The following is a 14,951-nucleotide window of genomic DNA, read 5'->3' as shown; positions in this document are numbered from 1 at the left end:
CTGGAAGCACAGACAATACAGATGGCATGGGCATGTGTAACAGATCAAAATGAAGAAAATGTTAACAGCAAAACTTCCCCTAGTGCAAACACATCCATAAAGCCGATAAAAGACCCCAAATGTCCACAACAGGTTCCCCGGTGTCTTAAATATTTAATGACTGTACCAGATGGGGAGAATGAAGAAAAATATCATGTTTGAACCATTAGCATAAGCACAGCTGACCTAAAAGACCTACTCACCACAAGGTTATAATTACTCTGATGTTTTCGCTAGTGAACAATGTTCATAAATCTAGAATAATTTTGAAATATGACATCTTTGAGTAATGATTTTTTTATTTTATTTTCTGGCCTATGTGCCACATGCTGTGGGTATGGTTGTAGTATATATGTTTCTAAACTCAGAGTAGTCATGATGATAAGCACTTTTTTTAATCAATTTTATCTGTACAATGGAATAGTATTATAAATCTCACAGATATTCCTCCAAGCTACACATAGCTGACAATAGTATCTTTTTCCTTTACATCTTTATATTGCGTGGTTTACATGGCAAAAGTCTCAGGAACAAACATCCAATATTTACATCTGAAACCCTATAATAACAGAAAACTTTGCAATAGACTCTCAGTTCAGAAGGATTTATCAATATTTATCTACTCCACTCTACACCACAAAAGGCAGGCACCTAACCAATACGCCCCTTCAGACCTGACTTAAAAGACCAAAAAGTCTCACTGACAGTTCACTACAAGAGGACAGTAGTGTTAGTCCTTGCACTAGCACAGGCATTTAATGAAATTCATCTAAGATAATCTTCGAAAGCAGACCATGACCATGTTGCAGAGAAAAGGTAAAAAGGTCACTAGTATTGTGCCTTGGGGAAAATTCCATCTGCACAGCAAATTTGATGATTAGTTTGGCTTAAGCATATGAACAAGACACACTAGCAAAATATTTCATTGCCACTAGAAGGTCCATCATACTATGCACATGAGTAAATCCAAATTCTAGTGATTCAAAGGAAAAACACAAACAGAAATCCTTCAAAATTAAGATGGCCATGAAGAAAATAATAATTTCTTGAAACCTGCAAATAGCTGCAGGAGTCCTCAAAGCATATTAATCTATTGTAATACCATGCAAAACAAACAAAAAACCCCAGCAGATCAACAAACTATTTAACCTTCCTTCCAGTCTCTTCTCAGACCCTATTGAATTGCATCATCATATCCTCACAGGTTTCCTGCCAAAACCCTGACAGCTACATGCAAATTACTTCATGGCATTGTTAAGTCTTAATCTTAAAGACTGTGCATATATTTCCTTTCTGCTTATGTGAATAATTGGTATAAAAACAATGGAATTACTCCCACTACATGACATCAAATACATACATATATGTCTGCGCAGAGCCTTGGTCATTATTTCCCAAATTTTGAAGTTACTTATGCCTGAAATTTTAGAAGCATTACATTACCCTAAAGCCAAGGGTAATATATGCATTTACAAGCAAATATTACTCATTTCTCTAGATTGGTGGGTAGTGTGAACAAATGTGGTCCTTAATACACCACTAGGACCATTAATTTTCCGCCAAAAGGGAAGTACTATTTAGTCTTGACTATATTTGCTACATAAAAGATATGTTCTATAGTTCAAAAGAGTTCAAGCTAATTATAAACACTTGGAAAATAAAACACTCTTTTCTATCTATCTAGTTCATCTATCCAGTTAAGTAACATGGCAATAAGATGCTTTACAATAGCATGAGAACCACAAAGAAAATCTGCAGGTGTTTACAAAGAACCACAACCTTCTACTAAGAGGAAAGGCGGGAGGGAAAGCATGGTTACATTTATTTGTAATGTTAAAAGCTTATGTTGATCAGAAGTAGATACCTAACATTTAATGAGAAAGTAAATGACCATATTTGCATCATTCAACTAGAAATGTGTGTTCCATTTCTACATAGGAATGGTTTATCAAGTCATGAACAAAGGCAAACCATGTTAAGTGGGAAGCATTTCACACTAAAGCTACTCCATTTAAAAATCAATAATACAACATTCAATAATATAATTGAATACCTTCATGAACAACACAGTGGCTAGTAGTCAATGGTCCCTTTCTCAAGGCGATTTCAAACATTTACTTAGTTATGCATATTGAGAACTATTTACAATAACTTAGCAACTTACTACCCCAGTAAGTTCAAGAACATGTTCTTTACTGGTGTATAACCTTTATGTAAAATACTATGCTTTGAAAGCTTATAAAGATCTTTTATTCAAATTAAAAGTGTTATTGATTTTACCATTATTATCCATAAAATAAAAATCTGTTCATGGACATCTGCTCAATTAAAGTTTTTTACAACGGACAAATCCAATAGCCAGAGAGCTTGAATTTGGACTCATTGCGCCCAGTAGCAGCTAAAGCTTCCCCTTTCTACTATCGCAGCTGTTTAACACTGTACTCATGTAGGGCATGGAAACATTTGCCTGCTCTGAGTGACAGCAGCACCTCCTGCTTAGTTGTTCCCCATCTCCTCTATTGCAAAGGGCACATACCAAGCGTAAGCATCCCAGAGACTAGATGCAGCCTCTGAGTGGCACCATGATTATGGTAAGTAAACTATGCAGGAAAATGTAGTTGAAAATACTATCTTCACCACAGAGGTCATAGAGCAAGCAGGTCAGGAAAGAGAAAGTCATTGCTGAATATAAATCATTTTGTGCATATATGATATGCTGACACAATATGGTATTTAACTGATAAAAGGCAAAGATTAATTTACTGGAAAGGTTAAGGTGACTTTAGGTTGTCTATTGCCATTCACTAACAGAGAAGGCAAATCCTCCATTGAATGACTTCACAAATAGTCAGGTAACCCACAAACAGTCCTGTCAGATCCCTCTTGATCTTTCACATGTATGCCCCCTCTGGAAGAAGTGTCCTATCTCCCTAATAAATCAACACTAGTTCTCCTGTACTCTGTAGATGTTCTGTTTTATTACTTGAGCTGTGTTGTTAATTGTCTCTATCCAACAGGAACATCTCACAATTTTCAGTTCTTGGTAGTATTACCAATGATTTATCACAAACCTCAACATATAAAGATTATTCAGAAAGGAATCTACCAGTAAGCTATGTAAATATATCTTTGGCAGCATGCCCTGAAATTCAAGGTGTTCCATAAATTCACACATCAGATTCTCAGGGCCTTTGGCCTTTGTGAGTCAAAATGTATGGCTTCTTGGTCCTTTGGGAATATTGGAGATTACCAGGTAAAACATGAAATACGGGAGGCTTACTAACCTCTGCAACATACTTCTATGTGCTAGTAATCAGACTATCTGCACATTTCTTTGGGTTTTATAGCATGGCGAAGGCTCAAAACCTAGTCCTTTATAAAAAGATAAAAAAAGCCTAAGTTCTTAGCTATGGTCAAACATGCCCTCACTTGAGAGCTGCAAAGAGGCACCCCAAGCTCTTCCCACAGCTGTTTTCTAAAGGCTTTTAAATTATTCAAACTTATGCCAACTGCTTGCTATTGCATACAGCTTAATAGAATAAGAGATGATTGGTGGAGAATCAGGGGGTGGCAGGCTTTGATGAATTACATAAAGAAAACTAAGCTGAAACACCAGTAGTAGAGGGTGTCACTACACTGTGGAGTCTCTCACACTGGCTACGTCACCTTGTTAAGCAAGGGTACACCAGTACCAGCTTTGTTCACCTGAGAAATTATGCCAACAGGTCAACTGGGATAACTCTTTTCCATTAACAGGAAGGGCTACTATTTTTTTCCAACTAAGAAACACTTTCTTATGTCTCATTCCTTTAAGATAAAGCCAAACTTGCTGTCCCTTTTTCCCTCACCTATGCACAACTTCAAAATAATTATAAACTGCCAACAGTTACAATATAATCATAGTAGTATTGCCATGGCAGTATTACAATATTACCAATTACCACTATTTTAAAAAGATAATCTGAATTGATGCTTTTAATTTCTATATGAAACTTCTCAAATGTTTTATTTACCAATATTAATCTTCAAATACCAGTCTAGTACTTCTCTGTTCAGATTGTGTTTTGGTTCCTGGGTTTAAGTTTAAAATTATTAAACTTTTTATCATTCTATAAACATTATAGGAGGGTTTTTTTTTTTTTCTTAAGAGGCCAGAATGTAGGATTTGGAAGCCATTTAAAAACACCCTACCTTAAAACATGTATTTTGTTTCTAAAGAAACTCCTATAATTTCCATGAAGGCCTTCTATAGGTTTTGTCTGAAAAACCAAATCTTAGTATCTTGCATTCTTTTAATTCTAATATTGTCTCCCTCTATATATTAATTTCAAATTTCAGCACTGGTGAGGCCGCACCTTGAGTGCTCTATTCAGTTTTGGGCTCCTCACTAGAAGGAGGACATTGAAGTGCTGGAGAACATCCAGAGAAGGACAACGAGGCTGGTAAAGAGTTTGGAGCACAAGTCTTATGAGTCATGGTTTAAGGAACTAGGGTTGTTTAGCCTGGAGGAGGGTGAGGGGGGACCTTATCACTCTCTATGTGACTACCCGCAAGGAGGGTGTAGTGAGGTGGATGTTGGTCTGTTCTCACAAGCAACTAGAAATCAGATGAGAGGAAATGGCTTTAAGTTGCTTCAGGGGCCATTTAGATCAGGTATTAGGAAAGATTTCACCGAAAGAGTGGTTAGACATTGAAATAGGCTGCCCAGAGAGGTGGTGGAGTCACCTAGCTCCCCAGGACATGATTTGACATAGTGGTATGATGGTTGGATTTGAATAGCTTAGAGGTAATTTTCAGCCTTAAAGATTCCACAATTCTAAAGGTCTTAAAATTTATTGCTTATTCCTCTCCATCACATTGCCTCTCTTCAACCTTTCAGGACAACAATCTCTACCTTTTTCCCATTTTGCCTTAATGCAAAGCAATCCCTGCTTAATCACTTCACTATGCTACTCTATTCCCTTTCTTCAAATTCCTCCATGTCCAATTTCACCTATATAATTTTACTCTGCTGCAGACTGAGAAGTAGGATGTGACCATCTATGACTTAATTAACAAACACGCAGCACTTGTCATCTTATATTACATGTTCCCAGAAGAAATTTGAAATGTTTTAGAATTTCATTTCCATGCCTTCCAAATGCTAAAGTGCTTCCACAGAAAACTGAAAAGCAGGAGAGCAATCATAAAGAGCTGCGTTTCGGGGGGGTTTTTTGGTGGGGTCTTTGTGGAAGATAAACAAAACATACTCTTGGGACACAAACAGGAATATACTGAGAAGTGATGAATTCTTACCTGAATAGCAAACTATATTTTATTTGAGTTTTATTTACACTGTGGCAGTAGTACCTTCCTTCAAAGCTTATACGCCAGAACTGCAGCAAAGGCACTGCTTCCCTCACACCACGATTAAAAAGATGGATTCAAAATTTACTGTGATGTTAATTCACTGTACAGTTGTACTGATACCACTACTGGAGAAAAGAATTTTAAAAATGCAACTTCACTATGTGAACCAAAGAAAAATTCTTCAGAAACTGTCCAATTGCAACTATCAGGGGTATTACTAATGTAAAGAGGAGAGTAATCCTTGCACTTGATAGTAGCTGTGGTATTTTTTGCAACAGTTAGTTGGAACAATGTTGTCCCAAGATGGGTGCTGCATAAATTTTTGAAGTCCCATATGACGACTAGTAAGAAGGAAGGAAGAGAAAAAGAGAAAATTTAACCTTCTTGAGATTAGTGCATTGTAGTATGAGAGCTGGCATGGACAAGCTAACAGAATACTTAGGCCAATTTTTGTGTCAGCAGCCCTCCTTCATAAGGCCTTGAGAATGAATGTGTACAAAAATTCACAGTTCTGATATTTGGTGTTTAACTCTGGCCTTCACAATTTTGATGCTCTGAGACTGATTGCTCTGCAGCTGAGAAAATGACAAGACTTCTTTCTCATTCCTTACATGCTGGAATTGAAGTGTCTGTAATTCGCCACCTACTCCAAGCAAAAGATTTGTGACAACACATCAATGTGGGACTTGCTGGCCTGTCTCAGAAATCAGTCGTATGGTAAGGCATCAACAGGAATTACGCATTTTAGTTGAATGAATTGACTAAAAATTCTTCCAAAATAGAATTGTTAATGGAACATTAACTAAGAGTATCTGATGTAAGATCAATATTCACACTTGCCTTTCTACATTCTGATTTTTAATGGCCATCAGGTGCTCACATGCTGTATGAATTTTATATAAATCATGCACAGTGTCTATAATTGGAAGCAGAACACCCCAAACTGTGGGGTTTTCTTTCTTTTTTCCTATTTAATCTTCTACATAAATCTACTAGAAGGAGCATATTCACAATTGTTTATGTAGGCAGAATTAACAGTTTAAAATTATTGTGTCAAGAAAGCAAATATTGTCATCATATGAGTCCCATAGATTCCCATCTTCTATGTTGAATTGTAGTGCAGTTGCAGGCAACTCAAACAGGTTAAAAATTGCATAGCCAAAATTGTTTAAGATACTTCCCAGAAATTAATGCATACTCACAACATAAAAAGAATAACTGTTAAATATATCAATCCTACAATCCTTCTCAATAGGGAGCCTAAGCAGTAAGCTAAATCAAATGTGTGCATTGTTTTTCTGTGTGCATTGTTTTTTCATCACTAACTGCCTATTTTTTCAGAGTAATTAAAAACCCAAAATACCCCTCTTCCCCTCAAAATGAGCCTTTATTTTGAAAATCTGCATAAAAAAGTTTTTTATAGATTTATATTGCTGCTTTGATATGGTACATTTTCAGGAATTTCTATATAAATTAATAATCTAAAATGTATTAAATGTTTTTTCTCTAAGCATTTGCATCTCCTACTTATGTAATACCTTATTTCTAAAATAGCTTATTTATAAAATTGACATACAAGTGTCAAATTTACCATGACGACTTAAATTCTCATACATTACATAGAGGATTCCATCTGCCTTAGGGCAGTTGGAATACGTTTTGCCCTGTAAGAATACATATAAAAGTATAATTAGGTCCTATTAATACTGGATTTTCATGCCTGTGACTAGTATGATGTTAAGCTTGTAAGAAATACAAAGTTTTCTACTATTAACAGAGACATTTCTAGTATTGAAGATTAAATAAACAAGCAAGACTAAATTTATTTACATCATTATCTGTGAACAAAAGCCTAATGTATTGAATAACAACATACATTAAAACTACAGCTCTGGAACTCATTGCTCCTAATGTAAGAATATTGAGTAAGGTAGTCTGTAGTTACTACATAAAGGAGAGTAACACAATATTAAAACTGTTACTGCAAATTCATTTTGAATGTCATTGCCTTTTTCTTTAATGAGCCTCATTGATTAACTACTATGTAGGAGTATTAAGTAGGAAATATAGCAAGATACTTTGCCAGATGCTAAAGTTTGTTTCCATATTTAGCATTAATGGAAAAGGAAAAATATTTACTCTGTTACTTTGTGATTTAATTCAATGAGTACTTTATCTGACATTCATACTAGATACACACTTTTTTAAGAATAAACATCAAAGTTAAGACCACTCTACTCTGAAGGAACTTGTAAAAATCCAATTTGAACACAAGTTTAGGAACCAAGATTAGAACTGAAAATATATTCCCCAAGGAAATAGATTGACCTCTGCCCATAATGTTTTCTTTAAAAATCAAGCACTGCAAATCCAGCTTTTGTGTGATGAATACCAGACAGTAAATGTCTGCCACTTCCTACTTATAAGGTCAAATTTAAAAGCTATTTCCAAATTGTCCACAAAACGGATGGTACTTCAGGGGTCCTGTAAGACTAGGCAAAGTACTGACAAAAAGGATCTAATGAAAGACACAAGTATGGCTTACATTTAGTTATGGCATTTACACTAAAGGACACAAAATAAGTCCCTAGCTTTATTTACAAGTACAGTCTCCCAACAAAATCAAAGTGCAAGATATTGAAATTTGGGTTTTTTGTTTGGTTGGTTTTTTTTTTTAGCTTAACCATCTTTCTAACAGTTAAGTGACAAACTCCACAACTGTTTTCTTTTAGATAAAAAAGATTAAGATAGCCAGCTTGTAAAGGGTGCCAGCAATGTTTTGAGTATTTGATTTTTGGTTTATTTCTTAATATGAAATAAAAATCAATATTTTCATCTAGTCTGTAGTATGCTACTAGCTGAGAGTCTGCCATGTTCCAAAAATTACTGAAGCCAGAGAAAGCAATTCAACCTCTTTGGCTGAAAGAGCAGAAGCTGTGTGTCTGTGTATACACATTACTGTAAATGCCCTCGATTCCTTATGACTTTATTCTAAAACTTTGCTTAAAACTCTAATTTAGCATGATCTGGGGCTGTTCAGACTTAAGAAAAGAAGGCTAAGAGGGGATCTTATTAATGTTTATAAATATCTCAAGTGTAGGACACGGGGAAATGGCCAGCCCCTTTTCAGTGGTCTGTAGAGACAGGACAAGGGACAATGGCTGCAAGTTGGAGCACAGGAATTTCCGCACCAACAAGCCGAAGAACATTTTCACAGTGAGGGTGACAAAGCACTGGAATAGGCTGCCCAGGGGGGTTGTGGAGTCTCCATTTCTGGAGATATTCAAGACCTGTCTGGATGTCTATCTGTGTGATATATCCTAGGGAACCTGCTTTGGCAAGGGGGTTGTACTTGATTTCTGGAGGTCCCTTCCAACCCCTATGATTCTGTGATTTACTGACATGCTGTGGAACAAAGAAAAAGCTTAAATAGGCTGTAGATCCACTTAAATCAGTAATTCAGACCAAATACTAACCCATCATTTATTTTCTAGCATTCAACCATTTCTTGTCACAATAATATCATAGAATTTTTTTCTTGCTATCCTATCAATGGAACCTTATCTATGTTAGGTATACTACAGCCAAGAGAGCTTAAATAAAATTAGCTCTTCCTCACGTTTGCTGCTGTACAAACACAGATGCTTCATCCATTCCCAAGAATTTATTCTGTAAAGTAATACCAACTACAAAATGAAGCTATGGACAAACCATAAAGAAAGGCACATTTATCTTCAATTTAGTGCAAGTGGTACAAGTGCGGCTGGCTGTGCTATACAATGCTTCATTTTCTGAAATGGGCATGTGGTGAGAACAATCATGAACTCCACTGTGCCAAGTCTCATACAAATTACAGTGCCTGCCCTCTAAAAAGTTTTCAACTGGGATGAACGATTGGGGTTGGGGACAGCATTGCAATCTTAGTGCTTTCAAAAGGTAAAACCTCTTCTGCAGGAACTGGACTAATACCTTCTTCCACATAGCAAAGCTAACACAGTTTGACATCATCGTCTTTCAAACACTGGCAGTTGATACCTACCACCGACACATGTAAATTTATGCATGAGGTTTTCAAAATTAGCATGCAACCCTAAAGACAGCAGTGAAACTTCTAAGTAGAGCTGATCTTTTTTGAAAAACCGGTCAAATTACATGCCTTAGTGAACCTGCGTTTTCCAGACAGCAAATTTACAATCAAAGCTCTCAGCACGTTGCAGTTCTAGGCACATATCACAATGTCGGTATTATGGAAATTGCAGACAAGTTGATATTTCTGAGAAGTTACAAATTTTTACTTTCTTAAAATGTATTTTACTGTTCACATGTAGTTTACATGTCAGCCAGACTTTCTACTCTCTTTCAGTTCCTGGACAGCTACAGGCAGCTGTTTACCAAGGACCTTTAAAATCTTCTCCCCAACATGTACTGGCTTGCAAGCAAAGGAAATGAGGTATGGAGGAAAAAAAGGGGATTGGTGAACAAGTGTTCTAATACTTTAAAACAGAAAGTGAATTAATACAAATCATTCCTGGTGTTCAGAAAGTGAATTAATACAAATCATTCCTGGTGTTCAGTTTTTACTGCTTTACATAAGAGAGCTGCTAGACAACAGTATTATCTCAATTTCCTGATGCCAAGACAAAATCATACTTTCCAAGGCCAATAGAAAGAAAATACTGGGGGGGGGGGGGGGGGTAGGGAGGGGAGAAAAAGGGGAAATTTCTGTCCATTTCTGGTTTCAAATCATTACTTTGAACTGTACAGTTATTTTCACGAAAGAGGTGTAGTATTTCCTTGCTGTCAATTTTTCAAGCTACAGCCATAAACATATCATAAGCCTTAAACACTGCAACGTACAGAGATTGTGTAAATCATTATTTGGAGCCACTATGGCAAGAATTATGCTTGCACGTATCAATATCTTATTGCATAAGATTGTCTAAAATAACAAGACTTCCAAATCTGCAAGCCTGTTATTCGAGCTAACGTTATTGTATTTATGAGATGCATCAATATGAAGTTATTAACTTCTCCATCATGGCTGCTAGCAATACGTAATGCTGTTCAGTGGGAGGTTCAAAGCATCTGCTGTGAAGAGCACAGGAGTTGATAAGCAGTGACAATTTATACTCCCATTGATTTTAAGGCAGCAGAGGAGAAAGAAAGAATCAATTCCACTCAAGATGGCAGGAGGATTAAAATTCGAATATACGAATTGTAGTTATAGTTGCTGGGACAATACAGTTAGAAACACTAGTCCAAATGACCTCAAACTATACTAAGGATATCAAATAAAGACATAATAGATAGATCATGCTAAATGAGGAAAAAACAAACATGAACCTAAAAAGCCAGTAACTATGAAAGAAGTAACAAGTTATATTTGTACCAGTCAGTATTTCTAAGTGTGAACTGCAAACCTTAGAAAAGCCGTGGTTTCATAATTATCCCTGTACTTCACTATAATACCAATATCTGCATCCATGCACACCAAAAAATTGAAAAATGAAAATATTTTTTAATTTTCCTCCTGAATTGCAAATTTTCTTCAAACCCTAAATATAGTTTAAAAGTTGTCATAATTCAAAATGGGAATATGACAGGTTGACATCTTAGGTTAGCAAGTATGGTCACAGCAACTAAGCAGCATCCCTTCTACAACAATAAGGAAAAATACGTATAATTTATAACCTCTTAACATTCTCCTGTCACTATTTGTGATGACAGCTGGGTACCACTAAAAGGGAAAAAAGACAGAACACATGGCATTGTAAATGGGGGGTGGGGGGTAAGTAGTGTTAGCTGTTGTAATCACACTATTAATCACACTATTTTGAGTGGCTATTGGTCATTCATCTGCTTATCATATGAACAATGAGGACACAGTTTATCAGTAACATGTTCTTTTAATATCTAAAATTATTCACTCCTTTTCCTCTCTGATACCAATATGGGAATTCTGAATTTCACAGTGTTTCTTCATGCAATCATTAAGCAACAACAAAGTATTTTGATTCAGTGGTCAAACAGCTCCATTCATGTGTTTTAAGGAGGAAAAATGCATCTCAGACTTTTTTTTAAAAAGCATATCCTTAATTTCTAAATGTAAAGCCTACTCAATTTGAACCATACAATAAAAGTATTGATTTTTATCTTCAGGAAAAATAAAAAGAACTAACCAAAAGGGAGAAATACACAACATTTTAGTTATTTCTGACATTTACAAATAACAAAATTCAACTGAAGAAACTGCTGAAATCACAACCAGATACTAATCTATTTATCTTTAGACATAAGTACGTGTACACATGGAGGAGGCACATACCCTCCTTTAGTCTTGTGGCTATCTAGTGTGCATCTTGATCAAGTCAAGCCCATAAACAATTGAAAGCTGCATTCTGTCTAAATGGGTCACTTATAATGAGAAAGCATGGCATTTACATGTAAAAACCAGATTGATCAGGGAGCGGAAAAACAGAATATGGCATCAGCACAGACAAAAATATGCCTTTACAGGCAATTGCCATTAAATGATTTGGCAAGTTCCTAAATCCTCCTCAAAAATGGATGTGAATTCAAAAATAGATGCAAACTGAAATGTATATATGACTTTATGTGGCAAATATTGACTAGGACTACCCAATGAAAAAAGCCTTGGTTCCTTTCATTACTGTAATGTTGCTCATACAGAATAAGGCTTAAGTGAATAGACTAAACCCACTACATTTCTCAGAGATTCACAAATTAATAAGCAGTCTGCAATATTTTTAAATTGCACCTTTAAGTGCTAAGGCATCCCATCACATTCAGTTATTTTCAACTTGACCAGAAACAGTGGAACAGAAATGCTCTGTACATCTTGCTAAAGCAATTTCAGCTACGACCTGCAAAATGAATTTCAGCAATATGTAAATCTGTACAAGGAAAATATGAGAACTATAGCAAGGCTGCTTTAACACAACAAATCAGAAGTGGAAAAAAGGAAGATGGAAATTTCAATACTGCTTATATATATGTGTGTGTGTATACACACACACACAGAATATACCCCATGTCTTTGTTCAGTCTGGACTCCCATTCAAGGTGCAAGTACTGGTTACATTGTTAAATGCCCAACTGCAACTGGCTCCAAATATTGTGTGAGTAGCTCTCTCATAGCTCACACCAGACTCTCTTGACCCAGCTAGACAAGCGTGAAAACATGAAATAAATGACGATTAACAAAGACTGGTCTGGGAAGCAGGCTGCATTAAATGCTTGCAATATTATTAGCATAGATGCAAAATATGTTATTTAAACCCTTTTAGTACTAGATGTCAGATGATAATCACTATATTAATGCTAGGTGCTACTGCAGAGAGACAAAAGTACTAAATGATATAGAGAAAGAAAGAAAAAATCTCCCCCCATCTGCCACATAAGGATATTCACTAGCCTTACAGCATGCTGCTAAAGCAAACAAGGAACTGCAAAATAATTATCTCCTTACGAAGAGAAAGCAATTTTGTCACAATACCTTTCTGTGTTTGTCCCTCTTCCATGTTCTCTTCCATGGCTACCTTTCTTCACTAGAAACGGCTACAGAGAATTAATCAAAAGCTTCAGTCAGATGTAGGAAAAAGTGTGGATTTTTTTTTCCCTGGGAAGCTCCAACAGCAGAGGCTTAGGCAAGTCCTCAGAGCTTAGCTAAGGCTCCCTCACTCTCCTTGTTTGCTGGGAGACAGGCTGTCAAGTGTAATTTCATTCAAATTACTCTTCCGTGAAGATTATCAATTTTTCTTCTCAAAGCTGCCCATTGTGTACCACTGTAAGCAGGTATTCAAATGAACAGCCTGTGAATTTTGGGGGGAAATTTGGTCTGAGCCCTTATGGCAACGATACCGATTCATAAGCCTCACTTTGCATATAAAACAGAAAAAAAGAAATTGATGTTTGTGTTGAAATCTGTGTTTTAAATTGGTAACAGGCTGTACTGAAAACAGATGGAGGGGTGTCCTCCTAACGGGAAGCAGACCACCAACCCATAATTCCCCCTATTTGCTACTGAAGTGGGAAAGCCCAGATGCCTGTGGGTTCTTTATGCTGTATTACTTGTCTTTCTCTCTCTCTCTCTCTCTTCCCCGCCTCTCTCCCCCTCCTCCTGTATCAGCACATTTAAGAATAATATAACTCTTCGTTCCCCTCCTTCTCATATATATGTATCATCTCGACCTAATAACAAATATACACTATTACCCTTATAATATTCCAGAAGACATCTTTGTAACAGTACCATTTTGAATGCAACTGTGTGTTTACACACACATACAAGCACGGTTTAATACACAGCATTAATTGCTGCAAATTACATGCAGGCTACACGCGATCTGTCAGTGTCAAAGCAAACAGAAATTTAGGGGCAGCTCAGAGATTTAAAACATGAAGTACTTGCATCAGGTCTTTTTCTGACTGCCAATATCCAAAATTAGCTGCAGATTTCACGTCCCTAATAAAAACCTGGACCTTCTTAAAATGGTGAAGCACACATGTGAGGATGTATGTGAAGGAGCATGTACAAACATGCATGCTGTTACGAATTTACTCGGGGAAAGCATAGGTTAAGTACACTGTGAGGGCACCTACTCTTTTGGGGAGCTCTGCAGTCTGATTTGGAATGCAAATTGGGCTCTGCAGTCTAGCAATAAATTAGCATTTTTGTACCTTAGTCTACAGAGTAATGTAACATCATTTTAAGACTTTCATTATTTCACCAAAAGTGATGTTTCAACACGGGCTTTTTTTTTTTTTTTTTTTACCAGTTTTCACTTCTCATCTTTCTGGGAAAAAAAGTGACTAAAACCTACCAAAAAAACTACTACTATCACCGAAAATTCTAATTTACATATAAATGATAAAAAGCTCATCTATTTACTTTATGCTATCTAATTGGATTGACCCAATCATTCCTTCTAAGTCATAAAAAAAAAAAGCAAATTTATTTAGGTTTTTTTTTTTTTTTGGTGGGTTAGTGAGGTTTTTTTTATTTTTGGAGTTGTTTGGGGTTTGGTTTTGTGGGGATTTTTGGGAGGTGTTTAATTTTTTTACCTGTTTGTATATAAATCTGTTCAAGTCTGTTTCACACAAGAATAATACTTATATATGAAATTAAATTTTAATATATAATTAAATTACAAAATGCATATTTATTTCATTACCCAATTCATTTCCTACTCCTTTTTCCTTTTTAAATCACCTTTCTAGGGCTCTATTTTCTCCAATAACTGAAGTGCAATGATCAGTTGGTTTAGTTCAGATCTAATTGATCATTTCAAAAATCAACACTTAGACACTGCCTATACACAGGGAAGTGCTGTGTGCACTTAAGTGTGTTCCAGCTTTCTGGCAATTATTACTCCAGTCAGATTTTTTTAAAAAGAATATTTCCTCTAAATCAGATCTCCTGTGGAAGTCTCCCCCACTATACTTTTTTCCGAAGTATTTTTCTCACGTAAGCATTAATAAATCTTCATATTTAAAAAACTGTCTGGCAAAGATCTTACTTAGGGTGAAAATTGCTTCTGAGA

The 14,951-nt window shown here is 36.0% G+C and overlaps 1 protein-coding gene across 1 annotated transcript in view; it reads right to left on the bottom strand.

The window, feature by feature from the left end:
• The window catches only part of GPM6A (glycoprotein M6A), a gene marked incomplete at both ends in the record, with an annotated part of 119,282 nt that extends 106,341 nt beyond the window's left edge, over nucleotides 1–12,941 (bottom strand). Inside the window, one exon of the mRNA XM_084264212.1 lies at nucleotides 12,905–12,941. Coding sequence (XP_084120338.1) covers nucleotides 12,905–12,941 — 37 coding nt within the window. The remainder of the gene's footprint in view (nucleotides 1–12,904) is intronic.
• Between the last annotated feature and the right edge of the window lie 2,010 nt (nucleotides 12,942–14,951).

Source organism: Gallinula chloropus, assembly GCF_964237585.1.
Source record: "Gallinula chloropus genome assembly, chromosome: 4".
Taxonomy (NCBI): Eukaryota; Metazoa; Chordata; class Aves; order Gruiformes; family Rallidae; genus Gallinula; species Gallinula chloropus.
This window is presented reverse-complemented; position numbering and strand designations above follow the sequence as displayed.